This window comes from Ochlerotatus camptorhynchus, unplaced genomic scaffold (assembly GCF_037179485.1).
Source record: "Ochlerotatus camptorhynchus isolate MF236.1 unplaced genomic scaffold, CSIRO-AGI_Acam_v1.1 ptg000603l, whole genome shotgun sequence".
In the NCBI taxonomy this organism is placed as follows: Eukaryota; Metazoa; Arthropoda; class Insecta; order Diptera; family Culicidae; genus Ochlerotatus; species Ochlerotatus camptorhynchus.
This window is the reverse complement of record NW_027041083.1, coordinates 342,697-358,981: the sequence shown is the minus strand read 5'-3', so window position 1 is coordinate 358,981 and position 16,285 is coordinate 342,697. Positions and strand designations below refer to the sequence as shown.

At 37.0% G+C, this 16,285-nt stretch overlaps 1 protein-coding gene across 5 annotated transcripts in view; it reads right to left on the bottom strand.

The window, feature by feature from the left end:
• The window catches only part of LOC135714068 (FAD synthase-like), a 102,063-nt gene that overhangs the window by 10,631 nt on the left and 75,147 nt on the right, over positions 1 to 16,285 (bottom strand). For 4 of the 5 annotated variants that reach the window (XM_065237338.1, XM_065237341.1, XM_065237337.1 and 1 more), the window contains 2 exons: positions 3,763 to 4,107; positions 3,572 to 3,693 (listed from right to left, as the gene is read on the bottom strand). In XM_065237338.1, the coding sequence (XP_065093410.1) occupies positions 3,572 to 3,693; positions 3,763 to 4,107 (467 nt within the window). Of the gene's footprint in view, positions 1 to 3,571; positions 3,694 to 3,762; positions 4,108 to 8,185; positions 8,719 to 16,285 lie in introns of those variants that run through there. The other variant, XM_065237340.1, reaches the window with a different exon arrangement.

Genomic DNA, 16,285 nt, shown 5'->3' with positions numbered 1-16,285 from the left:
GAATTTCATTTAAAATTTGATTTTCTCGGTATTCTTTTCGAAATTATCTTGGAACTATATGCATGATGCACTAGAAATTATCCGTAGAATTTTCTTTGAATTCTTCCCAGTAATATTTTGGAACTGTCCTTAGAATTCAATATCCTTGAGGTTCTTCTCTGAATATTTTAGATTTTTTTTCTTCTCAGAACCAGGCTTGCTTCCACTCACTTGCTATAAAACATGATTTTCTGAATTTTGAAATCATTAGATGTTATAATCATATTTTGTACTTGTTAGATACAAGAAGCGGTTGAAAGGCAAGTGTTTGACACATGAAACCTGTCAAATTCGCTTTCAGATAGTCATAATCAGCGATTTTACGACTCGCGAGCGCTCACTCTGAGTGAACGCTCACGAATCATAAAATCGCTTATTGTAACACTCTGGTAGTGAAATTGACAGGTTTTATGAGTCAAACACTTGCGTTTCATCCGCTTCTTGTATCTAACATGTATAAAATATCATTATAACATCGAATGATTTCAATATTCAGAAAATATTTTTTTTTATAGCAAGTGAGTGGAAGCAACCCTGCTCAGAACACCTTGAAACTGAAATTCCCCTAAACTTTCAGAAGAATTTCCTCTGCCTTCTCCAGAAATTCTTCCCAGAATGAGCTTGAAATTATCCTCGGAATTCCTTTGAAATTTTCCTCAACATCCCTTTGGAATTTCATTAAAAATTTGATTCTCTCAGTATTCTTTTCGACATTATCTTGGCATTATCTTGGGACATTAGCAGGATTCACTAGAAATTATTCGCAGAATTTTCATCATCATCCCCAGAAATCTTTTCTTTTGGAACTGTCCTCCGACTTCAATACCCTTGAGGCTCTTCTCGGAAGTCAAATTTAAGTTGTCCGTTAATTCACCAAAACGTCGTAGTTTTTCTACCAGAAATGTCCAATAAAGCTTGCCCCTCCATTCACCAGAACTGTGCAATTTTTACACCAGAAATTTTCAATACAAACTTGCCACCAGAAAATTTTACACCAGAAAATTTCAATTGACCAGAGAACGAAGCAAATTTTCCACCGTTAAAGTTCAATAAAAATTGCTTCTCCAAACTTCTGATTGGTGCAGATTTCCTTTTTCCATTTTCCACCAAACATTTTCAATATAGCTGGCTTCTCCTATCATCAGAATGTTGCAGGTTTTCCACCAAATAAAGTTTGCCCCTATTTTCAATTATAAAAATAAAATTTCAGTAAAGCAGCTTCCCTCCAATCATCAGAATGGTGCATATGTTACACCAGATTTTTTTTTTAATTTGTTTCTCTATTCAGCAGAAGAATGCAAATTTAAAACCAAAAAAATCCGAAAAGCTTGCCCGTTCGTTCACCAGAACGGTCCAGATTTTCCACCAGAAATTTTCAATTTAGCTTAATTTTAAATAAAGCTTGTGTCTTCATTTACCAGACTAGTGCAAGTTTTCCACCAGAAATTTTCTGTTCATTTCATTGATCAAAGCGATGCTAATGTTGCACCAGAAATTTTCAATAGAGCATGCTCCTCCATTCCCCAGAACGGTGCACCAAAAATGGTCAGTGAAGTTTGTTTCACCATGCACCTTCAGGCTTTGCCTCTTCATGCACCAAAATGGTGCAAATTTTCCACCATACATTTTCAATGAAGCTTGCATTCATCAGAACGATGCAAATTATACACCAGAAAAATTAATAAATCTTGCTATTACATTCACCACAGTGTTGCGAACTTTCCACCAGAAATTTTCAGATAAATGTGCACCTCCAAATTTTTAGCACGATCGCTGCCTCTGAATAGTGGGTTTGACGGTGGTTCAGCATGTATAATATGTAATTCATATACAAATATTGTGAAATATGTTTTTAGTCCTTTTAAGATTCTAGGTGGGTCACACCTCCGACCTGGTTGCAGCAATAGTGTCGCATGAACTAACAACAACTGCCTGCCTCTGAGGTCGGGGGAGCGGCAGCGCTCACTACGGGTGTATACTAACATCACTCTAACACTAACAAGACCCCGAAGCTAACGACTATCCACACCTGTTAGTGGTGCCTCATTCAATGTGTCATCACTGCCACCCTTAGTTATTTTCACACTAACAAGTCAATACTTTTTACCACTTGTTGCAACGTTGCAAGAAATATTAGCCCTGTTATACTTTGATATCTTTTAGTCTAATGGATTCTTCTTCCACATCCGATTCCATTTCACCACTCGTAGCAACTTTTGTTAGATTGTCTTGATGTCTTCTAGTCTAATAAATTCCTTTTCCATATGCTGTCTCATCCTCTCTCTAATAGCGAACAACAAATAAACAAGTAAACAGACACAATAAATGGGTTACAAAACATGTCCACTAATAGTATCTAACCTTAACTTTATTTCTTTCCATAACACAATGAACGAGTGAGACATACGGAAATGCAACAAACGAAATTAACTGCATTGGTAACGAAAACACAGAGCCGCGTACACCTGGTACACCTGGATCTCAGATGTCAATATCATCAGAAGCCGATAGCAATAGAAACGAAGTCTGCAGGCAAGCGTTTTATTATGAATTAAATCCACCAGAACATCGCAGCAAAGGCAAATACTAAGCCGGCGGAGCGTCAACAAGTAAATTAAGCAAGCCGATAGGAATTTGACCTGGGCCCAGGTCAAGCAGCTGCCCAGAATGGAAGTCTTTCACGTTGGCCCTGTGCACCTCTGGAGGTTCCCAGGTATTTGAGTACGACGACGATGGACGTTGCTCCTTGGAACGTAAATGAAAGCGAACAAACCTGATGTTGCACAACAAGCCGGCGTGTTTTTTTGGTTCTTTTTATTTCTTTCAAGCAAAATTACAAAATCCTCTATCTCTCTTCTTTATTCTTTTAATCTCTTACTATCCCCTAATCGGACGCTAACGTACGAACGAATAGGGTGACTATAGCGCATTTTATGAAAACGTCACAAGTTTTTATGGCTGTTTTAAATCAATAATTACGAAGAAACCATAAAGCCTACAACGAAAACCTAACCCTAACCTTACCTAATCTTACCTTACCTAATCTCCCGAACCGACCCGGAACGATGGTATTGGTGCCGACTATCTGTCGACGACGGTCGCGCACAAACATCAACAGCCAAACGACTGCGAAGACGCCATACTAGTGAACTGACCTCCCCGAGGACTTTCCCGGTTAATTTCAAAACTTTCCACTACACCGTGGTTCCGACCGGATTCGATTCCATTTGATATGGATTTTTCACGGTTAATCGGACCGTCCGCAAACACGCGCCGTTTTTCTTTGCCGCCACTCACAGAATGAGATAAGCTTTTAAATAAACATAAGTTTTAAAATCTTAAAAATTTAGGTTTTCTGTTATTAAGTTTTTAACAGTATTTTTTTCCATTTTTGGCGAAAATCTGTGATTTTTTTTTCACATGATCAACACATGGAATGATAGGTACAGGCTTATTTCAATAAAACCTGTGGAATTTCAGTTGGGTGTTGCGCTTCTGCCAAAAAAGAAAACAAAAACTCTTCCTCACTTACCCACGATCGTACAAACTGCAGTAAGGGACATCATTTTTCTGTATGTACTCCCAGATATCCGAGCAACTCCAATTCAACATCGGATTTATTCGCATCATTTTTGGCCAACCGGGATCAGTCTCCTATAAATGTATGTATGTATTAAAAAGAATAAAAATCAAGACTAACATTCATATTTTGCTAATTAATACCTGCATTGATTTCAAATTTTCGCAGTAAGGATCAGTTTGTCGAGAACCCATAAGACACGCTTTGATTTTATGATCTTCCTCGCAAATTTTATTAAGAATCGTTCTAATATCTCCTCTCATAGACCTAATTTTAATATTGTAGTATCGCCTACAGTGGTCAATGAATTCTTCGACTTCTTCGAAAGGTTCTTTAGGTTGCATGTAAACACATTTTAGATCACCGCTTGATACTATGGTTGGCAACAGTTTCATGATGATATCCAGTAGAACCGTACAATCCTTTCCTCCATTGAAAGAAAGGAATATTTCGTCAGGTCTGTATGTACTATATGCAGCGTTCAGCACCTAAAAACATGCATAGTTATGTTCTAGAATGTAAAGGCTTAAATTTATTCTGCAGAGTGAGTATTCTACACAGAAGAAAAATGAGGTGGGGTTGTGTACAAGACACGACCAGATGGTTGACGTAGACTACATTAAGCTGTGTAGTGAAATTCTTGAGCATTTTTCTAGATATTGATTTAAAATACAGTAGAAGTAACCTATGATTTCGGTCCTATGTACTATATATATTGTATTTGCTACTTATGGCCCATGTATTATGTCACGCTGCTAAATTGTGAAAAAAATAACCCACCCCCCACCCTCCCTTATTGTTACTTTTTCCTATACCTAATGCATTGGTTGTCACAAAATCTTAGGCCTTAGAGCGTGACATAATATATAGTTATGCGCCAGAACACCAGAATTATGCTGAGTACTAAGGTACAAAGTACTATCCGATATGTCAGGATCAGTTCATAACTGAATTTAACCTGAAGGCACTGACTAAATCACTAAATGGCATCTCGGAAAACATTGGAAATTCACTAGAAGGGAACCACAAACTGCAACACAATTTCAAAAGTCTCAGTGCGACCCACGACGATGCGCTTGAGCATATAGAAAAAATGCTAACTGACATTAAGTACGGAAATGAAAAATACCACTTCATCACATTTGGACACACCTTCGGACACTTGCACAGCTGTGGAAGCGGCAGCCAAATCAGCGGCAACAGCAGCAGAGCAATTCTCTACAGATTGACGAATTTTTTGATTTTTTTTTTAATTTGTCGGCTCCGATTTGGATGAAAATTTGCACAGTTGTTCTTTTTTAGTAAAGATGCCAATTTGTGTTATCAGTTCTTTAAATTGAATTACGACTACTTTTCTAACAGGGCCTGTGTAAAAATAGTACTAATGAGTTAAAAAATATATATTGCTGAAACGGTTTGTTGGATTGATTTGGTGTCTTCAGCAAAGTTGTAGATATTATTTTGGCAATAATGTTAAAAATATATACTGTAGAAAATTCCGTTTGTTTCAATGAAAAAAAAATAATATATTTCTCAAAAAGTTCATTTCGTTTTAAGCCTCATGAAGCTCATAATGTTTTTGTAATGGTGAACTCAAAAACAAAAAAGTTATGATTTTTTGAAAATTTCACGATTTTTACATTTTCATTAAAAACACATAAAAAACCGTTTTTGCAATATAGGTATGTTTATTTCATTAGTGTTTTTCTACACAGGCCCTATTGAAATGTAAGGATTCATTACATCTGATACCATGAAAAGGTATCGTTACTAACAAAACTAAAAAAATCATTTGATGAATATTGAGCTAGAACTAAATAAAGTGATATGATGTTCAAACTAGCGACCCTTACTGAAGGAGCAATTCCATTCAAATTGTACTTATCGATCTGATACTTAAATGAGTTTGAATGGTGAAAACAAGCAGTTGATCACAAAGATTGCTTTTTACCGCATACATCTTGTTTTCGGGAGAGAGCAGGCGGAACGCAATAAAACGCGACGAACTAATTGAAACGAAAATGGACTGTATTTTTACTTATATTTTACAAGAAAGAAACGTGTTGTCGACCGCTCGGTTGGACGAATGAAAAACTGATGATTTCCGGAAACGGTATTTTTCTTCTATGTTGGGAGCGCGGGATGAGCGCGAGTTTGACAGCTGGTTTTGCGAGGTGTAGGACCACGCACGAACATCTAAGTTGGGCGCAGGGTTGGACTGCACGCGAACATCCTCCCGGCCCTTGAGACGGATGCCTCAATCCATTGGGAGCGGAACAAGCTTGTGCACCGCTCTTTGGTACTCCTTATCTCCACGACGTACAGTGACGGTGCGAACAACTCCATACTGATCTGGATGGGTAGCGACAATCCGTGCAAGTTCCCATGTCGCAGGTGGCGAGTTATCGTTCTTGGTTAGCACCAGTTGTCCCGGATCCATATTCTGCTGTACTGCTTGCCACTTGTTCCGAAGTTGTAGTGTGGCAACATATTCGTTCCTCCAACGCGCCCATATCTCGTTCACGTTAATACGTTGCCATCTGTCCAGACGGCCCTCCTGGAGGTGGCTGACATCTGGTTCTGGCAGCAGGTTGAGTGGCTAATTGATGAGGAAGTGCCCTGGGGTGAGGGCCTCGCAGGAGTCGGTCGATGTTGAAAGCTGGCACAAAAGACGCGAATTCAAACACGCCTCAATTTGCGTCAAGACGGTTGAAAGATCCTCGTATGTCAGACTCGTGTTCCCTAGCACCGCTCGCAGATGCTTCTTCATACTCTTCACCGCCGCTTCCCAAATTCCTCCCATGTGGGGGGCTGATGGAGTGATGAACGTCCATTTCACCTTCAGGTTCGATAGGTACTGATTCACAGCTTGGTTGATTTCGGATGATTGCAGGTGTTCCCGGATGTCTCGATTTGCGCTCACAAAGTTCAGTGAGTCTGTTCAATCGCTCCTGAATCTCGCCGAAAGGAAGGTTTCTTCTTTCGACCGCACTAGCGTTATTCTGCTCCCATTTCATGCGCTGAAAAAACACATCGCGACGTTTCCGAATTGCTTGCATAGCGGTTTCGTAAATATCCAGCTCGAAGGACCAATGTTTTCCGGAAAGAGCAGGCGGAACGCAATAAAACGCGGCGAACTAATTGAAACGAAAATGGACTGTATTTTTACTTATATTTTACAAGAAAGAAACGTGTCGTCGACCGCTCGGTCGGACGAATGAAAAACTGATGATTTCCGGAAGCGGTATTTTTCTTCTATGTTGGGAGCGCGGGACGATGAGTTTGACAGCTGGTTTTGCGAGGTGTAGGACCACGCACGAACATCTAAGTTGGGTGCAGGGTTGGACTGTAAGCGAACACCTCTTAAAAAGTTATCCTAAATAAGTGTAACACCATTTGGTTAAAAGGTAAGCATAACCTTCAGTTGTATTTCAATGAAATCATTTTTAAAGATTATTATTTTTATTTTTTTTAATACAGGAAGCAACATGAATGAACGAGCATGTTTTATCAGGTGCATTCGGCCGTTCGAGGAAGTCAAGTGCTCGAAAGAGCTGAGGAATATTTCGAATATTACCATCCAGAAATTAAAATCGATTGGATATTCTGAAGCATCAGGATTGAATACTGGTTTTCGCATTTGCACGTCCTGCCGTCTTCGTGTTGATAAACAAGCTATTATCATCTCAAACGAGGAACAGCATGTTGCCGGAAGATCAAAGATGCCAACTACAGTGATAGTACCTGTCGTACCGAACTATGAAAGCCTTACAACTGTACCACCAATGACATCAGTTACTTCAGTTCAATCGTACCAAGAATTCACTCAACCAGTCAACATCGAGATATTCAACCTAGGCATTGCAGGAATCCAGGTATCACCGATAGACGTGGGAAAACTCAACTACATCCACTACCCCGAAAAGAAGCACCGCGAAATCAACGAAGGTATTAGAAAGAATCTTTTCAACTTCGAGCCTGAGGCTGACGAAGTGAATGAACTTAAAGAAGTTTTAGAAAACATGAAGGAAAAGTTTTCCAATGTATCCACTGCAAGAAGTGAAAAATTATTAATTGTTATCGTTATTGCCTTGACCATGAACAACACAAAAAGTTATGGATCAATTTAATGCTAGTAGATATATTGCAACAGAGGCTAAGTTGATAAAGGAAGGTCATTCGTCAAAAACCGCAAAATATGGCACAGCCTTAAGTGATGAAACAAAATGGGCAGTCATACATTTTTTTGAAGATGATGATATAAGCTAGGCAATGCCTGGTCAAAAAGATTATGTGTCTGTGCAGAAAGAAGGAAAATGACAAGCCATTCAAAACATATTACTAATGATGACTTTGAGAGAAGCTTATAAACGATTGAATGAAATTCACTGCAATGTAAAAATTGGATTGTCTTCATTTGCAAAACTCTGCCCTAAGCAATGTAAACTTTTAACCAACTCTGGAACCCACAATGTTTGCGTGTGCACAACGCATGAAAACATCAATCTAATTTTACACAGTTTGAAAAAACTTAACCATTTAAATGATGTAAAAACGTTCACTTACTTTATGAAAACAAGACAACATATTGCTATCTACGGTGTTGTGAAGATTGTCCAGACTCTCCGCATTAGAAAACATTTTATTAAAACAATTAGAGGAAAAATGCATTGATCAGCTTTCATTTGAACAGTGGGTTACCACGGATAGATGTGATTTAGAAACTATTGTAAAGCCTGCAGACGAGTGTGTTTCATTTTTCTGCTTGAAATTGACAAGTTTGATACCACATGATTTCATAAAAACACAGCAATCTAATTTTTTGAAAACTACACGAAATAATTTGCAAGAAGGTGAATTTTTAGTTACTTGCGATTTTTCCGAAAACTACAGCTTTGTGTTACAGGATTAGGTGCAGTCTCATCACTGGAATGTCCAACAAGCTACCATGCATCCATTTGTTATATATTTTAGAGAAAATATGCAAGTTAAACATTTAAGTTTTATTATAATTTCTGAAGAGTTAATGCATGACTCAGTGGCTTTTAACTTATTTATTTCTAAAATGATCAGTTTTTTACGCATTAACCAAAGTAAAAATATCAACAAGATTTATTTTATGTCCAATGGAGCCGTGAACCGGAAATTTTTTGCTAGCCTTTGTAAATTTAAATCAAAGTATGGAATTGAAACCAAATGGCATTTCTTTGCAACATCACATGGGAAAGGTCCTTGTGACGCTATTGGAGGTACAATAAAACGCATGGATACTAGAGCAAGTTTGGCCAAAGAACGTTAACATCCAATAAAAAATGAAAGAGAGCTTTATAATTGGGCAAATAATCGAAAAGAAGAAGAATTAACAAAATTATCATTTAGTTTTGCCACAACAGAGGAATTCGAAAGTATGGCTTCACACCTCAACGAGCAATATAATAATGCAAAAATAATTCTAGGAACTCAAAAGTTTCATTCTTTCATTCCTGTTTCAGACAATAAAATTAAAGCCAAACGTTACTCAAACTGTAATGATAATGATGCCAAGATATTCGATGTATTTGTAAATGTAAATGATGTAAATAAGAATAGAAAGTAAGTGTATTACTAGTGTATTACTATGAAAATAAATTATGTATCATCTGTACATAAGGTTTCCGAATAAAAAAAAAGTAAAAAAGAGCAGAAAAATGTATTTTGTAGATTTAAGTTGAAATTTGAAAATAAAAAAGTAGTCGGGATTCGCTATTACAAATTGTAATAGCGAACCCCGACTACTTTTCCAATAGAGCTTGTGTAGAAAAACGCTTATAAAATAAACATTTTAATACATTGCAAAAACGGCTTGCTTGATTGCTATGATGTTTTGTTGGGAAAGTTGTGCAAAATTGAAATGCAATTCTTGAAAAAATATACACGATTAAAAAACATGTGTTTTTAATGAAAATGTAAAAATCGTGAAATTTTCAAAAAACCATAACTTTCTTTTTTTTTTAACTCTTTATTTGTTCCAAATTCAAAATAAATTACATTTCATTTTTAACCTAGGTGCTCCAGTTACTGCAGTAACGTACCAGCCTTAATTGTTATGATATATATCTAAGTGTTTTTACATTGTTCCTGTCTTGGCAATTCAGTATTTTAAACAGGTTTTTTAAACCTGCATGTCAGTATAACAATTGATAGCTTAAAACTAAATAACTAAAACTAAATCTTATAAAAGTATAAAGGGAATTAATCGTTGCAATTGAGGATTGTAACGATTTTTGCCGGAAATTATTAATTATTTTGTTGGACATTTGTGCTAAAGTCTCAACATTCGCAATTCTATGTACTTCGGTAGTACTGTACCAGGGAGGCAACTTCAAAATCATCTTCAGAATTTTGTTCTGAATCCTTTGAAGTGCTTTTTTCCTGGTAGTGCAACAACTAGACCATATTGGCACAGCGTAAAGCATGGCCGGTCTAAAAACTTGTTTAAATATTAGAAGTTTATTCGTCAGGCAAAGTTTGGATTTCCTGTTTATAAGAGGATACAAACATTTTATATAGGGTATACGTCCCTAACCTCGGTCTAATATGCAGCCATCGATTACGTTTTTAATCATAACTCATCAATGAATTTACCTGCAAACGATATTCTACTGCTAAATGGTATGCTTAGATATGCTTATCATGTCGTTTGCTATCAGAAACCACGAAAAGTTGAAAAACTTACTTTTTTTAAGACAATAACTCACGAGGGAAATGTATGTAATATGGGTCTATTGTCCCCAAATTGGGTCTATTTATGGATGCAACTTCGTCCTATCTTGTTTGATCCTCAAAAAAACGCTCTTGGTAACGTTTTCTGATGTATTTTTTTTTATCACTATCACTGTTAACTTAATGCTCTTCATTCCTCAAAACATTTCTTAGAGAAAATTTTACGAAAACTACATTAAATCACTCAATTTAAAAATTAAAAATTAAAAATTTCGCTTATCGTCTTTTGACCGCAGAATATCTAAATCAGAACATTGTGATGTTCATTATACAGGTTTGGCAGAAAAAATCTCCCTTCCTGTTCGTTCCTTATCATCCAAATGCAAAACAACATTGTTGACGTTACTCTTATTGCTATATGCTGTCAAATGAATTTCATGGGCCATAGTTAGGAACATAGAAAAGAAATGTGTCCCTAAAGTTGGGTCCATGTTTTACTTGTGAAAACGTTGTTAAACAATTAAAATAAACATAAAATATTCAAACAGCAACTGTAAGTTTTACGTCTAGTGTGTATTATCAGGTAATTCCAATCAATAAATGCCATAATCAGGCCATTTGATGATCGTCAGTCAACCTTCCCATCTTAACCTTATAAGTCATGGCGGCTAAAAACTCCGAACATTGTGATATTCTCAACCAGTTTTATTACTTACGAGAGCTGAAAATGTATTGAAATGTTGTGATATAAATTGATTTGTGTGTGGTACACATTTATCAACCATCAGTGATCAATATTTTCCTTATTTTTTGTGTAATATTCCTTAATTAATTATTTATTTGCGTGATAGGCCGAATGAAAGGACTAGACCCACATTACATACCGTAACCCTATTTGTTACATTTGGCTTGAATGCCCTCTATGTGATCTTTAAAAGTTAATTTTTGGTCAAGTATTAATCCAAGATATTTCACTTGGTTTGACCAGGAAATTGGAACTCCGTTCATAGTGACTATGTGACTACTACTAGGTTTCAAAAACGAAGCTCTAGGCTTATGTGGAAATATTATAAGTTGAGTTTTGGAAGCGTTGGGAGAAATCTTCCATTTTTGTAAATAAGAAGAGAAAATATCTAAACTTTTCTGAAGTCTGCTGCAAATAACACGAAGACTTCTTCCTTTAGCGGAAATGCCTGTGTCATCAGCGAACAAAGATTTGTGGCAACCCTGAGGCAAATCAGGGAGGTCCGAAGTGAAAATATTATACAATATAGGCCCAAGAATGCTACCCTGAAGAACTCCTGCTCTAACAGGTAGTCGATTAGATTTGGAATTTTGATAATTTACCTGCAGAGTTCTGTAAGTTAAATAATTTTGAACTAATTTCATAATGTAAAGTGGAAAATTAAACTTTTTCAATTTAGCAATCAAACCTTCATGCCAAACACTGTCGAATGCTTTTTCTATGTCTAGAAGAGCAACTCCAGTTGAGTGGCCTTCAGATTTGTTTGAACGAATTATATTAGTAACTCTCAAGAGTTGATGAGTAGTTGAATGCCCATGGCGAAATCCAAACTGCTCATCTGCAAAAATTGAGTTCGTATTGATGTGAAGCATCATTCTATTCAAAATTATTTTTTCAAAAAGTTTACTTATTGAAGAAAGCAAACTTATTGGACGGTAGCTAGAAGCTTCAGCTGGATTTTTATCCGGCTTCAAAATTGGAACAACTTTTGCATTTTTCCATTTATCAGGAAAGTATGCCAAATGGAAACATCTGTTAAATAATTTTACCAAGAAAGACAAGGTACTCTCTGGGAGTTTTTTGATGAGGATATAGAAAATTCCATCATCACCTGGAGCTTTCATATTTTGAACATTTTTAGTTATAGACCTTACTTCGTCCAAATCAGTCCCCCAGGAATCATCAAAAATATTTTCCCGAGAGAAAAAAAATTCAGAAAATCCCCAGCAACCTGATTCTCAATAGGACTAGTAAGACCCAAACTGAAATTATGGGAACTCTCGAATTGCTTAGCAAGTTTCTGAGCTTTTTCCAAATTTGTGATCAAAATTTTACCACCTTCTTTAAGCGCTGGAATTGGCTTTTGAGGTTTTTTCAAAAATTTTGTGAGTTTCCAAAAGGGTTTGGAACTCGGGTCTAATTTAGAAACATTATTTTCAAAAGTTTTGTTCCTCAGGGCAGAGAATCGCTTTTTAATTTGTTTTTGCAAATCCCGCCAGATAACTTTCATGGCAGGATCGCGTGTTCTTTGGTATTGTCTCCTACGGACATTTTTAAGACGGATCAAGAGCTGAAGATCATCGTCTATTATAATTGAATCGAATCTAACCTCACATTTTGGTACTGAGGCAGCTCTTGCTTCAACTATAGAAGTAGTCAGAGATTCAAGAGCATAATTAATTTCATCTTTGGTTTGCAAAGGAATGTTTGGATCGAAGTTATATTCCATAAATGTTCGATATTGCTCCCAATCAGCCCTATGGTAATTGAAAGTAAAGCTGTTGGGATTAGAAATTATTTCTTGGGATATTTCAAAAGTTACTGGAAGGTGATCAGAACCGAAGTCAGCATGGGTAACCAATTGGCTACAAAGATGACATGAATCAGTTAAGACCAAATCAATAGTTGAGGGATTTCTTGCAGAAGAAAAGCATGTTGGGCTGTTTGGATATTGAATAGTGTAATAACCTGCAGAACAATCATCAAACAGAATATTACCATTGGAATTGCTTTGAGCATTATTCCATGAGCGGTGTTTTGCATTAAAATCACCAATAATGAAGAATTTAGACCTATGACGGGTAAGTTTCTGAAGGTCACCATTGAGAAAATTCTTTTGCTGGCCTACGCATTGGAATGGCAAATAGGAAGCTATAAACGTAAGTTGTCCAAATTTTGTTTCAACAGAAACTCCCAAAGTTTCAAAAACTTTCGTTTCAAATGAAGAAAGTATTTTGTGTTTGATTCGTCTATGAATAATGATGGCAACGCCACCACAGGGTTCATCAAGACGATCATTTCTATAAATCAAGTAATTTGCGTCCTTCTTAACCTTATGGTCAGGTTTAAGGAACGTTTCAGTTATAACGGCAATATGCACGTTATGAACTCTCAAAAAATTAAATAGCTCGTCTTCATTATCTTTAAGAGATCGAGCATTCCAATTTAAAATGTTTAATGCTTTAAAATCCATTACTGAATTTTAAAGTCATGACAATATTATTAGCAAATTTTACTCCAGTTTGAATAGCATCAAACATGGAGTTAGATTTAAGCATATCAGAAATCATGTCAATTAATGAATTCTGTAAAAATTCCATTTTGGGAGCAGTAATGCTTCCTAAGTCAAAATTGTCAAAATTTCCGTTAGAACGTTGGTTAGTATTTTGATTTCTACCCGCTGCAATAGCAGCATAGGTAGCTCCATTAACTCGCTGAACATTGTTAGCAGCGAGGGGAGTAGGTACAGATGAAACATTTGAAGCAGGGGTGATATTTGTACCTACGGGTACGAATGTAGAATTTGTTCCTCGCTGACCGTTGTTAACAGCAGAGGAATTTGTACCTGGTCGGAAACGTGGAGCGTTTCCTACCTGTCGGTTAGAACGAGATTGTAGGATCGCTTTGCGAGTCTTACATTCCCAAAAATTGGATTTGTGGTTTTCACCACAATTTGAACATTTAAATTTCTTAGGATCTACCTTCACAGGACAGTCGTCCTTTGCGTGAGAGGAATCACCACAATTCATGCATTTAGCTGGCATGTAGCAATTTTTAGTTCCGTGACCCCATCCCTGGCACTTACGGAACTGGGTGAGGTTTTGGAAATTTCCTCCAGTCTTCCTGAAGTGTTCCCACTTCACTCGAACATGGAGCATAAGGCTAGCTTTTTCTAAGGCCTTAAGGTTGTTTAGTTCACTAGACTTGAAGTGAACTAAATAAAAATCATTAGAAATCCCGTTGCGCGAATCGCCAGGACGGGATTTCATTTTCATTTTGATTACTTGGAGTGGCACAACTCCAAGTAATTTTACCAGTTCATCTTTGATCTGATCCAGGGATTTACCACTGGGCAGTCCTTTCATGACAACCTTGAACACACGTTCAGTTTTGGTGTCGTAAGTAAAAAATTTGTGCTTCTTCTCAGTAAGATACTTGAGAAGACATTTAAATCCGTCCAAGGTTTCAGCCAATACACGGCATTCACCCCGACGTCCAATTTGTAGTGAAAACTTAACTTTCACGAAATTCAAAAGTTCCATGCGAAGAGCATGGAAATCGGTAGTGGTTATCACAATAGGGGGAATCTTTTCCTTCTTGGCATTAAGCCGGGAAAGTTTACTAGAACTTTTCTTGGATGATGGATCATTCTCATCATCCGTGAGCAAATCAAATTGATTACTCAAATTAATTTCATCAGAAGGGGGGTCAAGAGTTTGCCCCTTTCTTTTGCGTTTAGGCGCCATGGCGGCAGTAAATTTTTATCCAAATCGACTTCCAAGCAGATTACTATAAGAATCTGAAGGATCGAAGAGGAATTTTCCAAATCGATATCCAAGAAGGATTACCTCGGGTAGGGTCCAAACAAGGATCGAAGAGGAATAAGAGGAGTTGAACAAGGTAGAAAATTTGTTACAGGTTGAGCACTGAAAAGTGCTGTTTAAATTTGTTGTAGCTTTAGGTAGTAGTAACACTTCCTTCAGCAAAAAGCAAATAGATCCGCACGGCAAGAGAGCACGATGCGGACTAACCATAACTTTCTTGTTTTTGAGTTTACCATCACCAAACTTTGCCAGTTTGTAGCAAACATTATTAGCTAAATGAAAATTTTCAAAAATGTACTTTTTGAGAAATTAACTTTTTAAATAATAAATATAATTTTTTTTTCATTGTTACAAACGAAAAATTTTACAGTGTATATTTTTTACACAATTGCCAAAATAATATCTACAACTTTGCTCAAGACACCAAATCAATCGAACAAAGCGTTTCGGCAATATATATTTTTAAACTCATTAGTACTATTTTTACACAGGCCCTTTTCAAAAAGTAGTCGTGATTCAATATGAAAAACTGAGAGCACAAAATGGCGCCTTTACTAAAAAGGAACATCTGTGCAAAGTTTCAGCGTAATTGGAAATGATAGGTCAGGATCGATTTGCGAACCTTCGTGGAATGCCTCAGAGTAGCTGCAATAACAAAAACAACATCGCACTCAATAAACCAACCACCGCAACTAATTACTACACTCAAGAACGACTTGGCGAAATCACATGCCAGCCTAGCATACGATGTAATGTCGCACATGGAAGAATTGACAAAAACTAAGTCGACCACACACACCACCATACCTAACACTTACAATATCTTAGAAAGTGAATTGCAGAATGTCACTAAAGAACCCACGTCCAGCTGGCGTATCGTAGGAAGCAAACAAATATGGAAACGGGACTGGACAGAATTTGACGCAAGACAACATTCCCGTCGACTTCAGGTAAAAAAGCAAGAAAAAGCCATAAGGAGACGCAAGCAACGGAAAAGACACCACCAGAAAGTATTCAAACATAACCACAACAACACGAACAAAGTCAACAGTTACAACAACGCCACCACCGACAACAACACCATCAACAATAGCAACAACACCAATAACAACAACAACAACAACAACAGCAACAACGACATCAACAACAACAACAACGGAAATGGAAATATCACATGGATATCATTACCCCTGGACAAAAAAATTATTAGCCGCAGCACGCATACAATTTTCTGGACCACCAAATAAAGACAGTACACCGAAATTTATAAATTTTCAAAAAGGGGAAACTATTAACCCTTAAGGGCCACCCTCATTAGATCCGTTTGCGTTGCGTTGACGTAAATTTGACAGTTAGACAATAGATTTAGCTGTCACTTTGCCGCAACGCGTCCAA